This window comes from Metarhizium brunneum, chromosome 1 (genome assembly GCF_013426205.1).
Source record: "Metarhizium brunneum chromosome 1, complete sequence".
Taxonomy (NCBI): Eukaryota; Fungi; Ascomycota; class Sordariomycetes; order Hypocreales; family Clavicipitaceae; genus Metarhizium; species Metarhizium brunneum.
In genome coordinates, this window is record NC_089422.1 from 6960073 (window position 1) to 6972139 (window position 12067).

The 12067-nt window shown below is 49.0% G+C and overlaps 4 protein-coding genes across 4 annotated transcripts; 1 reads left to right on the forward strand and 3 right to left on the reverse strand.

The window, feature by feature from the left end:
* Positions 1-378: 378 nt before the first annotated feature.
* DBB1 (DNA damage-binding protein 1) lies at positions 379-4008 on the reverse strand (the record flags this gene model as incomplete). Its single annotated transcript, XM_014692941.1, has 3 exons — positions 379-678; positions 736-3829; positions 3914-4008. The coding sequence occupies 3 exons, from the start codon at positions 4006-4008 to the stop codon at positions 379-381; spliced, it is 3489 nt and encodes a 1162-aa protein (XP_014548427.1).
* An 846-nt stretch (positions 4009-4854) lies between these two features.
* G6M90_00g021210 (uncharacterized protein) lies at positions 4855-6872 on the forward strand (the record flags this gene model as incomplete). Its single annotated transcript, XM_014692940.1, has 2 exons — positions 4855-5145; positions 5193-6872. The coding sequence occupies 2 exons, from the start codon at positions 4855-4857 to the stop codon at positions 6870-6872; spliced, it is 1971 nt and encodes a 656-aa protein (XP_014548426.1).
* Positions 6873-6987: 115 nt separating this feature from the next.
* G6M90_00g021220 (uncharacterized protein) lies at positions 6988-7511 on the reverse strand (the record flags this gene model as incomplete). The annotated part of the gene is made up of 3 exons (XM_066129868.1): positions 6988-7120; positions 7182-7238; positions 7300-7511. The coding sequence occupies 3 exons, from the start codon at positions 7509-7511 to the stop codon at positions 6988-6990; spliced, it is 402 nt and encodes a 133-aa protein (XP_065985902.1).
* Positions 7512-10613: 3102 nt separating this feature from the next.
* On the reverse strand, positions 10614-11589 carry G6M90_00g021230 (uncharacterized protein; the record flags this gene model as incomplete). Its single annotated transcript, XM_014692939.2, has 2 exons — positions 10614-11170; positions 11235-11589. 2 exons carry the CDS (start codon positions 11587-11589, stop codon positions 10614-10616), a joined length of 912 nt encoding a protein of 303 aa, XP_014548425.2.
* Positions 11590-12067: the final 478 nt, after the last annotated feature.

Below are 12067 nucleotides of genomic sequence, written 5' to 3' on the forward strand. Positions count from 1 at the left end.
CGCCGCTCACATGCAACGGGCGGGTTGGATGGCCAATTCACAACATAGCAGCATGAGTAAGTATCCTACAATTTATCAAGTCAATGTTTTCGTCTAATTTCTGCTTCCAAATAAGATGATACATTTGACTTGAGCACGCTGCAGAATTGATACCACTGCACTAAGAAGTCTAAGACCCAGTAAGCTGACGTCTCTGCCAAGATGTATTTCCGCTTAGCCGAGTATAGGCAAACATTTCCCAGCTATCATACAATAGCATAACGCACGATAGAAAAGTACTTTATCAGATTACCGCCACCTTGTCTGTCACCTTCATCCTCATCTGTATATTACATATGTGTCTACTTGGCATCTTATCATCCAGTGGGATCCATATTTTTAATGCATCCTTCTCAGCTCTTCGATCATATTTCTCATATCTTCAACACTTGGTCCAAGGCCCTCACAGACAAGTTCCTGCTTCGCCTCGTCTAGATCCAGAAACCTTTCTACCATTTCCCCGTCTACAAAGCGGAAGGGCCCGTCGCCTTCACGAGCCTTGTTCCTGAACGCACGCCAAAGGTTAAAACTGACATTTCCTGGAGCATAAATGTAGTCTTGAAGCCTTGATTGGAAGGTAAGAAGCAAATCTTGATAGTTTGGTGCAATTTCGCCAAACAGATATAGTGTCCCCTCAATCTGTACTAGCATTAGCAGTTGGGTCCAACAGGTGATGATAGTTTCTGATAAACCTACTGAACCAAGGAAGGCCTTGGGGGAGACTACGGCGTTCTCGTTCGATGCCACATGTAATTTCCTGATTTGATTAATCTGCTCCCCAATGTTAATCTCACTGGTGACTTCCAGCTTACTCCGGTCTTGCTCAGTAGGAGCTTCTGGGTTCCGCTGTAAAACGATAATATTCCCCTGGGCATCTGCCTCCAACCACCTCTCCCCATCTAGATGGGCTACGGACGTCGCCCAACCAGGTTGATAATGTCGCGCCGTCTCTTCCAGTTTAGCGCGAGAACCATCTTCGGATGGAATAAACTCTACCAAGGTCAAGGATTGCATTAGATCGACCACTCCAATGATGTTGCCGGAGATGTCTAGGCTCAGAGGAAATGATGCTGGACGGTAGGCTGCTAGTTTTTGCAAAGAGCCGAATACCGTGGTTTCTTCCACATAATGATACACCACCACAGTCTTAGAAAGTCCAGCCACGATGTGCTCTCCGAGTGTGCCGAGGCATCGGCATGCACCCTTCAGGTTGTGAGAGACGATCTGGTAAACTTGACGATTTTCGTCAACACCAAGCACCAGGATTCGTCCGCGAGTATCATTCTCCTCCATGGCATCATCGTCGGTTATGAAACTCGTTCCAATAATGAAGCGCTCTGCAAGATTTCCCATGCTATCTGGTAGCTCTGCTCGAATAACGGTCTCAACCATTTCCAATGATGTGGAGGTGTTGAAAATGAATGGCTTCCCAAGTTCTTGGAAAATAATTTCGTCAACTATTCTGAATGAGCTTGTTATAACCTCCTCATTGTGAATAAGCTCTTTTTTGATACAACCAAGCCCAAAAACCTTCAAGGTGGGCGAATATGCAACTCGTCGAACGGTTTCCTTCACCGAGAGTGTCTTGACATGTGTGAGACGTTCCTTATCAATATGGCTAAGTCGTATATGGCTGTCTGTGGAAAGAACAATGGAGTTTGGAAATGCCTCCGAGTCAAAAGGAGCGACATACGTTGCGTCGTCTGCCGTTGTTGCCGAGTATATAATTCTTCCTTCAGCGCTATAAATCAAGCTGGCGTGCTCGGTTGTTGCGAAAACGTTACAAGTTCCATCCTCTTGGGGAAGAACATGCAATCGAGCTGGGCTGCTTCCTAGTGTCACGCTCTTCCGGCCTGATATCGTGTACCCTTGTATAGACATATCGAACGTAACAACATTTCCATCTTCCAAAGCAACGAGGAGAGTGGGACCAGAAACTTTAGGTGGGTGCAGTTGCACCAGGGCAATATCTCGCGGCACCGACGCACTATCCTCAGTCTGTCTGAGAGGTTCACCATGCAGAGGCTGTAGTGTAGCGAGATCGACAATCGATATAGTACCCGAAGCCCACCATCCCACCACTCCTATATCAGGAGAATCTCTGGCGGCATGTAGACATGAGATCTGGTCCGGTTGAGTTGAGGATTCATCTCCAGATGTATCCCGCAAGACGGCGGCTAAATTGTCGTGCAGGTTCAACGAAACGAGTAATGAGCCATCGATTGAGAGCAAAGCCCATCCTTTATTTGCCGATGCAGCTGTGATTGCCTTGCCACTGGGGGCATCCCATGAGCACAAATTCACACCACTTTCAGAGTCTAGCAAGACAGCAGATTTAGGAGTTACTTGCAGGAGCTGGCCATCAGATATATTGACAGCCAGCAAAGTCTCCATATCTAAAGTTAAGCCTTGAAAGGCGTAAACTTCTTCTATGCCGCCCGCAGAGTCGAATCTAAGAACCCGTGTGTCTGCAACTGATGATAACACAAGTGTATCCACATGACTCGATTGGTGAGATCGTAAAGTGAAGAGGCCCTTGGTGTCCTGGATTTCATCAAGGATACCCTGATCTTCAAGACCGACACCGCTCCGAATACTTCGCAGGCTGCCATCATGATACGCACCGCATCCGGCTACAATCCTGGCCTGGCCTGAAGAGAACGCGTTTCCGAACTGACTGTCACCTTCTCTGTTCCCCATATCCATAATTGCAAAATCTAAGATTGGGGCATTGTTAGATAAAGTTTTGGCCACCACCATGACTTGTGCATCGATGTCGATACGAAGCAACTGTGAATCGCCGTGGTGGGAAGCCAAGAAGAGCATGTCATTTCCCATATAAACAAGTGACGACGCTCGAGAAGTACACCCTGATGAGTCAGGGAACCTCATGGGCGAGATCGCCATGCCAGTCACCACGATACCGGTTGATTCTGTAGTGGTTTCGATGGTAAGTAAGTCCAATCGTCCGTAGTCGTCGGCTAAAAAATAGTGGACGTCGTCATATTCCGTCCATGCTACATATATTTTCGGGTCCTGTAGAGTCGATGAAACCCTCGAGTAGGTGAGGCTGTCGAAGTACGTGATGAGTGTTTCTCCAACCACCAATAATCCTCCCAGGTGCGCCTTTGCCCCTTCGTTATTGCGAACATGATATCGTTTCTCTTCTCTGAAGGGGACTGGGATAAGCATAGATGCATATGGATCGGAGATGATTTGATCCAGCTCTCTCTCCCTATGTGGATCGAACCTGGCCACATTGCCGCGACTGTCGTCCTTGGTCAGCTTATATACGGCTATACGAGCCTCTTCTTGGTCGGTTTGAGTCTTGTATAAGAAGGCGATTTTGGGATGTCCGGTTTGGCTGTGCAAGAAAGTGCTAGCTTTCATCCAGAGCTCAGTTAAACGCACTTGATCTAGAGCCTCCAGTTTTGTCGTCATTCCCTTTCGCATAGGAAGACGGAACACATTTAGAACGCCTTCCCAAAGGTGCATAGCCATAAATTTGCCTGTGGGGTCTACCAAACACTTGTTCTGACTCTGAGAATGCCGCATGTACTGTTCAGCAACATCTTCTATAGTTTGCTCGACTGTGTCTAGCTGGTTCGTCTCGGGGTTCCAGGCAACGTTGAAATACTGGAATCGATCGGTACCTATGAAGAGCAAATCGGTTTCGGAATCCTTGGGCTTTAGGCGTTGGAGCATGGATATCGTCCCGTAGATTAGCTTTGTATGAAGACAAGTCATATCCTCGTCGGTAAGGCGCCATATCTCGAGCCGATTAGCTTTCCTGTCAGCACCAAAAATCAGTCCAACAGTCCAACCACAAGATATTTGGTAACAATCTAGAGCCAGGGCAGCTGGGGCAACTCACGCGACTACCAGGTCCTCTACATCTGGGGACAAGAACCTGATGCGCAGAGCATGCCGAATGCTCGTTGGCTTGTGCACCGGCGCAATGTACGACATGGCGAAGTCAAGGCAAGGCGATTTAGGGATGCACAATTGAAGAGGCTCTCCTCGAGAGCCACACGAAGAACTCCATGTAATGGTGGTGGTGAGGTTGCGCGGGTCGTCGTCATTGGTGATCGGAATTAGGGCGGACATGTGGAGGTTCTGGCAAATCTGTGGGCGCTGGAGGCACCTGACTGGAGGTACTACCTTGACCTGCTGGCACCGGAGTCTGGCCCAGCGCAGGTACATGTACCCAGGTACTTTAGGCAGCTACCCTGTGCTACTTTTGAAATGACTTGCAACTTGACAGCAATGAACTTAGACCTACAGCTTGGTAGCTCCTGCCTAAAAATCTAACTCAGCCGTGACACCTGGATCACCCGCGGTAATTCAAAATCTCGGGGGCAACCGAATGATAGTAGTGACAAAAATGTCAGCCTCATCTGACTCTGGTTCGTCTGCCTACTGCCCATATTGTCTGGTTCCTGAAGTTCTTAATCAGGCCCGAACAGGGGGATGAGAAATATTCCAGATGGAAAATGTTGAACCAGCGGGTTAATATGCGAGGCATGAGAATTGTTTCGTTAACCATCGTGGCTACCCTTTCGACATCGGCTATCAATTATCCTCTCTCCAACAAACAACATTTCCTGGCAAGCCTAATTCTCCAGAAGGAAAACACGAGCTTTATGCCGAACCGTTAGCTGCTCCAGTATTTGGGCAGAAAGGCCCCCCTAACCGATATCAGCAATTCTTAAACGGCCTGGAAGAAGGTTGTAACATCACAGAATCCCTCCCCCGAATGCTTCCAGCGTGGAATGATGCATTCAAAATTTTTACATGGCCGACAATTTTCTCAAAATGGATTTCGATCCAGAACTAGACTTGGCAGTGCATAAGGAACAAATAAGGGCCAAGAGGGACCCCGATCTCACCAAAGTCTGGTTGCCAGTCTCGCGAGTGGATGAAGCAAAAGATGAAGGTTTACAGTTTCCTCCGCGAGCGCGCAGATTAGCCCAGCTGCTTTGGCACCAGCTTGAGAATGAGAGGACGACAACAGATGCCGATGAAAGATATTTAGATGAGATTAGGCAGGAAGCCGATCGGGTCGTGGAAAGTTTCAGTAAAACATCGTTCCCTGTGTTGCCATCCGTAAGTTCAATTATTTAGCATTCTCAACTCATTATTAACGAACCCAGTTAGACGAGAACTTCGTAGAACTCGCGGCTGTGCCTACACTATCACAGCAGGATAGGGAATCCTCATACGATGCGGAGTCTTTTGTTTCGGTCATTGATCCTACGTCGGAGCCGGATTGCATCAAACTACGACAACACGATTTCGCCGTGTCAGCGACAGACCCGTATACCGATACAAATACGCTTATTTACTCCCCATCGCAAATGCTGCCTACCAACGGCTCTGAACTTTGCTATGAAGCGAGTGAGGACTCTCACAAGCAGGATTCGGAGGTGTTCCGCTCGCCTCGGATTCGTAATAGTTTCTCGCTATCCCCGTACCGTTGCTGTTCGGATGATTCCAAGTCATGCTCCTTTCAAGAACCCCATGACAAAGTCAAAGAATCTCTGGTAGCGGTCGTCAGTGATGAGATACCGGAGAAAGAGTCGCCCGAGCAGGAGTCTGTCGAGCTATCCGTTTCAAAATACTTTGTACAAAACGCAGCTTCTGATACTACTCATGAAACACCTGAACTTCCACGGTTAGAAACCCGACTGAGAAATCGAGGTGGTAGTATGGTTAATAAAGGATTGGGATGGAGTTTCTCGCAGAAGGGCACGACAGAAGAACGAGTGGCTGGCATACAAGCACAGGCCGCTACCCGCAATTTCCTCGAACTGTCGAAAGAGTCAATACAAGAGCGAAGTAGCAGTAAGAATTCTTACAACACTGGCAACCTGCTAGATCAGTTTATGCAAATGCGAGGTATTAGGAACAGTCGAGCGATTACCTCCGACAATGGACCACCATCGATATCAAGTCACCCAAAAGCCCGCAATCCGGACCAAGAATTGGCCAAGATGCAAACCAATACAAACATCGAAAAAAGTCCGGATCAACAACCTGCTCTTGCGCCAAGAATGATGACTCTACAAAAACCCGGATGTTGCTTGATATCACTCCAGCTGGGATACTCTATGATCAAGAACCTGGAGAAAGCTTGGCCGGCCAACAAGTTGGTTGACAGGGACTATGCGAGGCATCTACGCCTCCCAGATCAGTATACATGTGGCAACAACACCGCCTCATTTATTTCTCATGCCCATGAAGTTGATGTTTCTTTGACGCCAAATGACGGCATAGTTGTAACGACTCTGTTGCAGGTCAAGCAAAAACAACTGCCCGGGTCAAAGATTTTGACATCGCTGCGTCAAAGAATATTGAGCCTTAGCCAACAATACCGAACACTTATAGTATTTGTTTCTGAAGCCAATACCGCTGGTGAATACATGACAGAACTGCCAACGTCAGATCTGGCTGCATATGCTGATTTCGTTTGTTTCGTCTCCCACCTTGCAGCAGATATCAGTGTTTACCTTGTTCCAGGGGCAGATAAGACGCTCTCCAGCTGGATCTTGTCGGCAATGGCACACTATAATCCACAAATGACGCATCTTGAAGACAGCATGGCATTTTGCAATACCAAGTGGGAGCTGTTCTTTCGACGATCTGGTATGAATGTGCGAGCTTCCCTTGTGCTATCTCATGTGCTGTTCAAAGAATTTGGGAGCTCTGGACTGGCTTCCTTTCTACGAATGACGACAGAGCAACAAATGACAAAATATGGGGTGCCGTTGGGACTGGAAGAACATATTTCACGTGCAGGACGAATATGGGATACCGATGACAAGAAAATATAGTACATCAAATATTGAATGGTGGTTGACCAGGAAAGATTAATGATTTTCATCCGTACTCTTCTGACAACTGGCGGGCCCCGTACTCACGTTAACGGGGACTGTGACCGGGAAGTACTCATACCTCCCCTCGCTCGGTATCATCATAGCAGTGAACGCTTTTTGCCTGATTCCCAATTTCCAGCTCACTGAAGTTACAGGTTCCAGGATCTTCCATCCCAATCCAAAGGGGTTCATTGCATTTCTTGTCACTACATTCTAGCGTCAGCTCGCCCACCGTACAAGGGAGAATGTAAGTTGCAACAAACTCACATGTAGAAATCACACACGACGCCCTCTGGGACCATGGCACCGTTTATTTTTCCTGTCCTAATATTATTGTTCATTAGCCGCCACTGCATCAAGAGGATTTGCTTTTCATTGCACGTACAAGTCTCCAGGTAAGAGGGTGCATTTGCCATCTGGCTTGATCGTATACGCTTTGCCTTTGCATCTCTCTTCAGAATACACGGTTGCCTGCTGCGAATTAGGGAATCGTCCTGTCATTCGTTCAAGATGGTGAGCTGCGCTTGCCTTCTCTAAAACTAGAGCATTCACCGCCACAGAAAACATCGCGCCAGTCGCAAAAACTTGGAAGCGCATGACGGGCAGCTGGGTCTCGGTAAGCGGCAACACGTCGTTCAGTTTTTTTTTTAAATTTTAATTCTGTGGTAGTAGAAGATAAGGCATGACAGGCCCTTATAGCAGGATAAACTTGAACAAAAAGCAATACGGAGTTGGAAAAACCAGTCTTTGGCACATGGGCTCCCAGCCACGCAGTGTGTCACTCAACGACCGCATGTCGTCTCCCGCGCACCAGAATGGCGACCCCAGCGTCCCTTTCCCAGAATTAGAGAGATTGTCTCAATTCACATACGGAGCAATGAGCTGTGGATGGCGGTGGCAACACCATTCTTGAAAAAAGAGGAGGATATGATTCACCTACTTCGGCCAGGTACATGCCGATCACGCAGCACGTTGGCACGACACCATCCTCCCTGCTGCAGGTCTGAGACCAGAATTGTGGCTTACATATTGGGATCAGCGGCCCGGAAGCCGGTTCGATTACAAGGGAGCAGTAGTGCCGAACGATCCGAGGCGTGAAGGACGGTCAAGAGGCGATTCGTGATTTGCAGAAGCTACCACGGAATGTTGGAGGGAAAAAAGAAGAAGAATAGATTCATTCGGACGTTGAATGAAGAACCTTTGAGATTCTTGGAGGAAACAGGGCATGACACCGTGTTAACACGACCATGGGCACTAAATGAGAAAAAAATGTCACAAGGCGCTATGGTACTTGGATCATTATACACTGCTGATTCTTTTTGTGCCGTCGCTTTTAAGTGTCCACATGGTTGGTGGCATATGAGGTGCGAATGAACAGCGACCCAGCAATTGATGCCCTTGATTGACCTATTTCACCCCAGCTCAGAATCAGCCATCCGAGACTGGTTGTTGATTTCTCGATGCATTATATTCTCCCCGTGTATGCGGCGATTAATATCGACGAGTTGGACGCCCAAAGCGACGACCATTGTGCTATTCGAATCTTGTAAAGGGTCAGAATCGTATATATTGTATGCTGCATTATGAAGTTAATTAAAAAAAAATTAAAAAAGGGGGCTAGATGATCATGCAAGGAATCTAGTAACACTATGCTTTGGCCGCACCTAGGCCGGGGAACCGTAACTACCACACAATACACAGTAAGTACACGCATTGCGATGCGTCAGATACACAAGTCGAATTGGTGATTCATAAGATGAAGAAGGACACCAAAGAGCTAGCTATTAAAAAGTAGTAACGCCATGTGCAAATCTATGCTCATCGCGGATGGCTATGCTATATTATACTTCAAGAGATTGCGCTCTCAAATCATCGTCCAGCTGTTATTTAGAGCCAGGTTGAAGCTAGACGGGCTGATTTCCCTGACAGAAGCCCCCTTAGCATCATCACAGGCATGCATCTCAACGACGGCTCAGGGCCAAATAGAATCGCCACGTAACTCAGGGAAGATATCGGACGAGGATGAGATGCTGTGACGTTCTTGCTGGCTTGGCATAACTGCTTTCATGTTTGAACATGTCTCCGTGCAGTAGAATTTCCAGACTGTCGAGGATTTATGCACCTGTAACGTACATGGCGCTTTCGGAATAGCACAAAATACTTGCACGCAAGTTATTCTTGCTTCATCGGCCCCTACCATCCTACAAATGCACTGAACACCAGCCAGCTCACGTCTTGGGCGATTCAAAGCGGTAGTACTCCGTAGAAAAAAGTGCCACGGTAGCATGATGAGCAGACCTTTCGAACCAGGCCCCGTCCCGTCTTGCAAGTTCTTGCTGCACCAGACATTTCGGGAGCCAACATTGAAGACAAAGGGCCTCGGAACCAGCCAATCTGGGCGGCGGCAAACAGGACCGACAGAAGACGGCTGACACGCATGCCGAACTAGCCATAGGGCAGCACATGGATGCAAAATATCACTTGTGCCAGATGCCCGTGAGGGGGAGGCAGGCGACGTATAACATATCAAAAAGGATCAATATGCTGGTGTAACTCTTGCACCGCAGCAAGTGATGCTCCGTCACAACAGCTTGCCGTGTCTCACCACCTCGAGATCATCCATCACCACTGGTCTTCCATGGCTATACAGACAGACAGACAGACAGACAGACAACACACCATCCTGCCCCTTTCGTTACGATTCGCACGGAGATCCCTTCCCCGCCACAAACTTGGAGCCCGTCGACAGTGGACACAGCCTCGCCCTCAGAGAAATGGTGTCACTGGCTTCGTACCTTCGATGGCCGATTCTGGCGATCCCTGTCGCGGACTCGAAAGCTGTTGTACACACGCATCAGATTTGGCCCGTGGGCAGTGTATAGAATCCTCGGCCTAACTCTCGCGGAGTGAATCTTGAGAACCATCACCTCCATGACAGGCAGTCAGAACCGACAATTATCCCCCAATCTGGTTGTTTAGCATACAACGGTTGGACACGCAGGACACGCACCTTGTGAACCCTGACCCTTGGGAATCTAGAACCTCGAATCTCCAGACTTCATTTCCGCAGGGCTGAAACAATTTAAAAGCCACAGACTTTGCCCTTGCGCTCGGCCGAAATTGCCCCTGTCCAATCCAAGGATTTATACAGTATTGCCTGAACGAGTTGTGTCATGCGCGGCATCTATCCTGGACTGCAGACTCAACCCTCAGATCAAAGCCAAGACGGTATCACCTCCGCCCTTGAGCATGAGCCGTGTTCCATTTACGCAAAATGCACTGGTCATGGCCCATAAATCGGCGACTTGATGGTAATGAATGTCTATTCTCAACGCTGCTGACTCGGTAGGCTTGGCCGCCGACGCTTCTGTCAGTCCTACAAATAGGCTGCGCTTGCGAAAGCGCCTGTTTTCTATGATATGTCCAAATTGGGTCTACATTCAGAAGAGATATAAAGGACAAGACGGAACAAACACAGAGCTATTCAACACATTTCCCACAATGGTCGAGGTAGCTTCTTTGGCCACGACCCATCGAGTTGGTGGATTTGCTTCAGCCCGATGCATACGACTCGACATGATGTGTTGGTTGGGGTCATGGACGTTGATGCAAGGCCATAGTAATCAGATATGGCATGGGCCAGCCAGCGCCTGAATGTCATTAGTATCATTCCGTGCCACGTAGGAATTCAATGGTCCCTTACTTGAAAGCCGCACTTTCGCCCTCGCCAAAGGAGTCAAATACAAGGCCAGAATCAACTTGCTCCTGGGGAACTGTCCTCTGGGCCCTGCGATGCCGAGCCTCCTTCTTCTCGCGCAACTCTCGCATTGCACTTTCTCTGCCTACAAAGACAATTTCCTCGTCGTCCGAGTCCAGCTCAGATTCATTAGATATTTCATCGCTTCCGCGCTGTCGTCGTGCCGACTCCAAACGCCGGTCCTGCTCCTCGAAAAGGAACTGCCGGACAGGATCCTCTATTGCGTGGACCCAACTGCGGATGGCCGGAGTGCGTTTCGCCATCTCCCGTAGGTCTCGAGGGACTTCACCAACGCCCAGACCGGTAGCACTTCCCGTTTTGAGTTGTTGCTTCTTACGAACGGCTTGAAGCTTGGTTGTCTTCTCTTCAACTCTCTGTCGGACGCCTCGGTCCCAGAAGTGGGCGAGCTGATACGGAACACGTTGAACTGGATGCGTCGGCCGAACCTCCCAATCTGCAGCCGCCGGTGGCTGGACGTTGGGAACACCAACGAGCCGGTCTGGACGGTGTGGTAAGCAGCGGATTCGGCCTCAATCAAAAGACAAAGACGGCTGGAGTATTACCATTTTCCCATCGCCGACGCTGGCGACTCCCTTCCTTACCCTTGAGCAATTCATCTCGGCGCTTCATGCTGTCGCGCCTCGAGGGGGGTCGACGTGGGAGCGCATTTTCACCTCCAGCCTCGTTGAATGCAACGACACGCGTCTGCTTCTGTGTGGTTGCTTCATTGTCCAGTGGGATAGACAACGGAGTACCAGTCCCACGCGCAACTGGGGACACGCTCAAAGATTGCAGTGCAGATACGGTCCATGCATCAATATCGATGGCGCCATTTGTGACAGGCGTGGACGGCGACTGCAAATGGACAGGAATGTTGGTGTGTTCCTCTGGCGGAGGAACTGCACTGTAGATGGCCATGGAGATAGCGGACGGAGAGCCACAAAGAGAGAGCAGTGCGCAGAGAGCGAATCAATGGACCAATTCGAGGGACAACGCGGATAGGCGTTCAGTCTTTGTCATAAGAGACCCCTGGAGCCGGCATATGTCGTCTTTAATGATGATTGTTGATACGCTCCAGGCTGCAACCAACGTGAGAGTGTCGTCGTGGTATCTATGGAGGGGCGGGCGCATCCTAAAGTACGGAGTAGGCTGTCACGACTCACAAGGATCGCAACTGCCATGCTGTGACTCGGCAGCGGGGCCTACGAGGTAAAACGCACGCTGTGATAGGCTAGTATAGGCCAACGATAGGCCCGAGATAATACATGTACCCCAGAGATCTGTCTGTCATCGGCGATTACGCTGTGCAAGTGTTTGGCCAAGCGCCTTTTTGGCGACGCACAAACACGACTATCACCTACCTCATGGCTCTAGCGTTTTGACAGCCACGAATTGT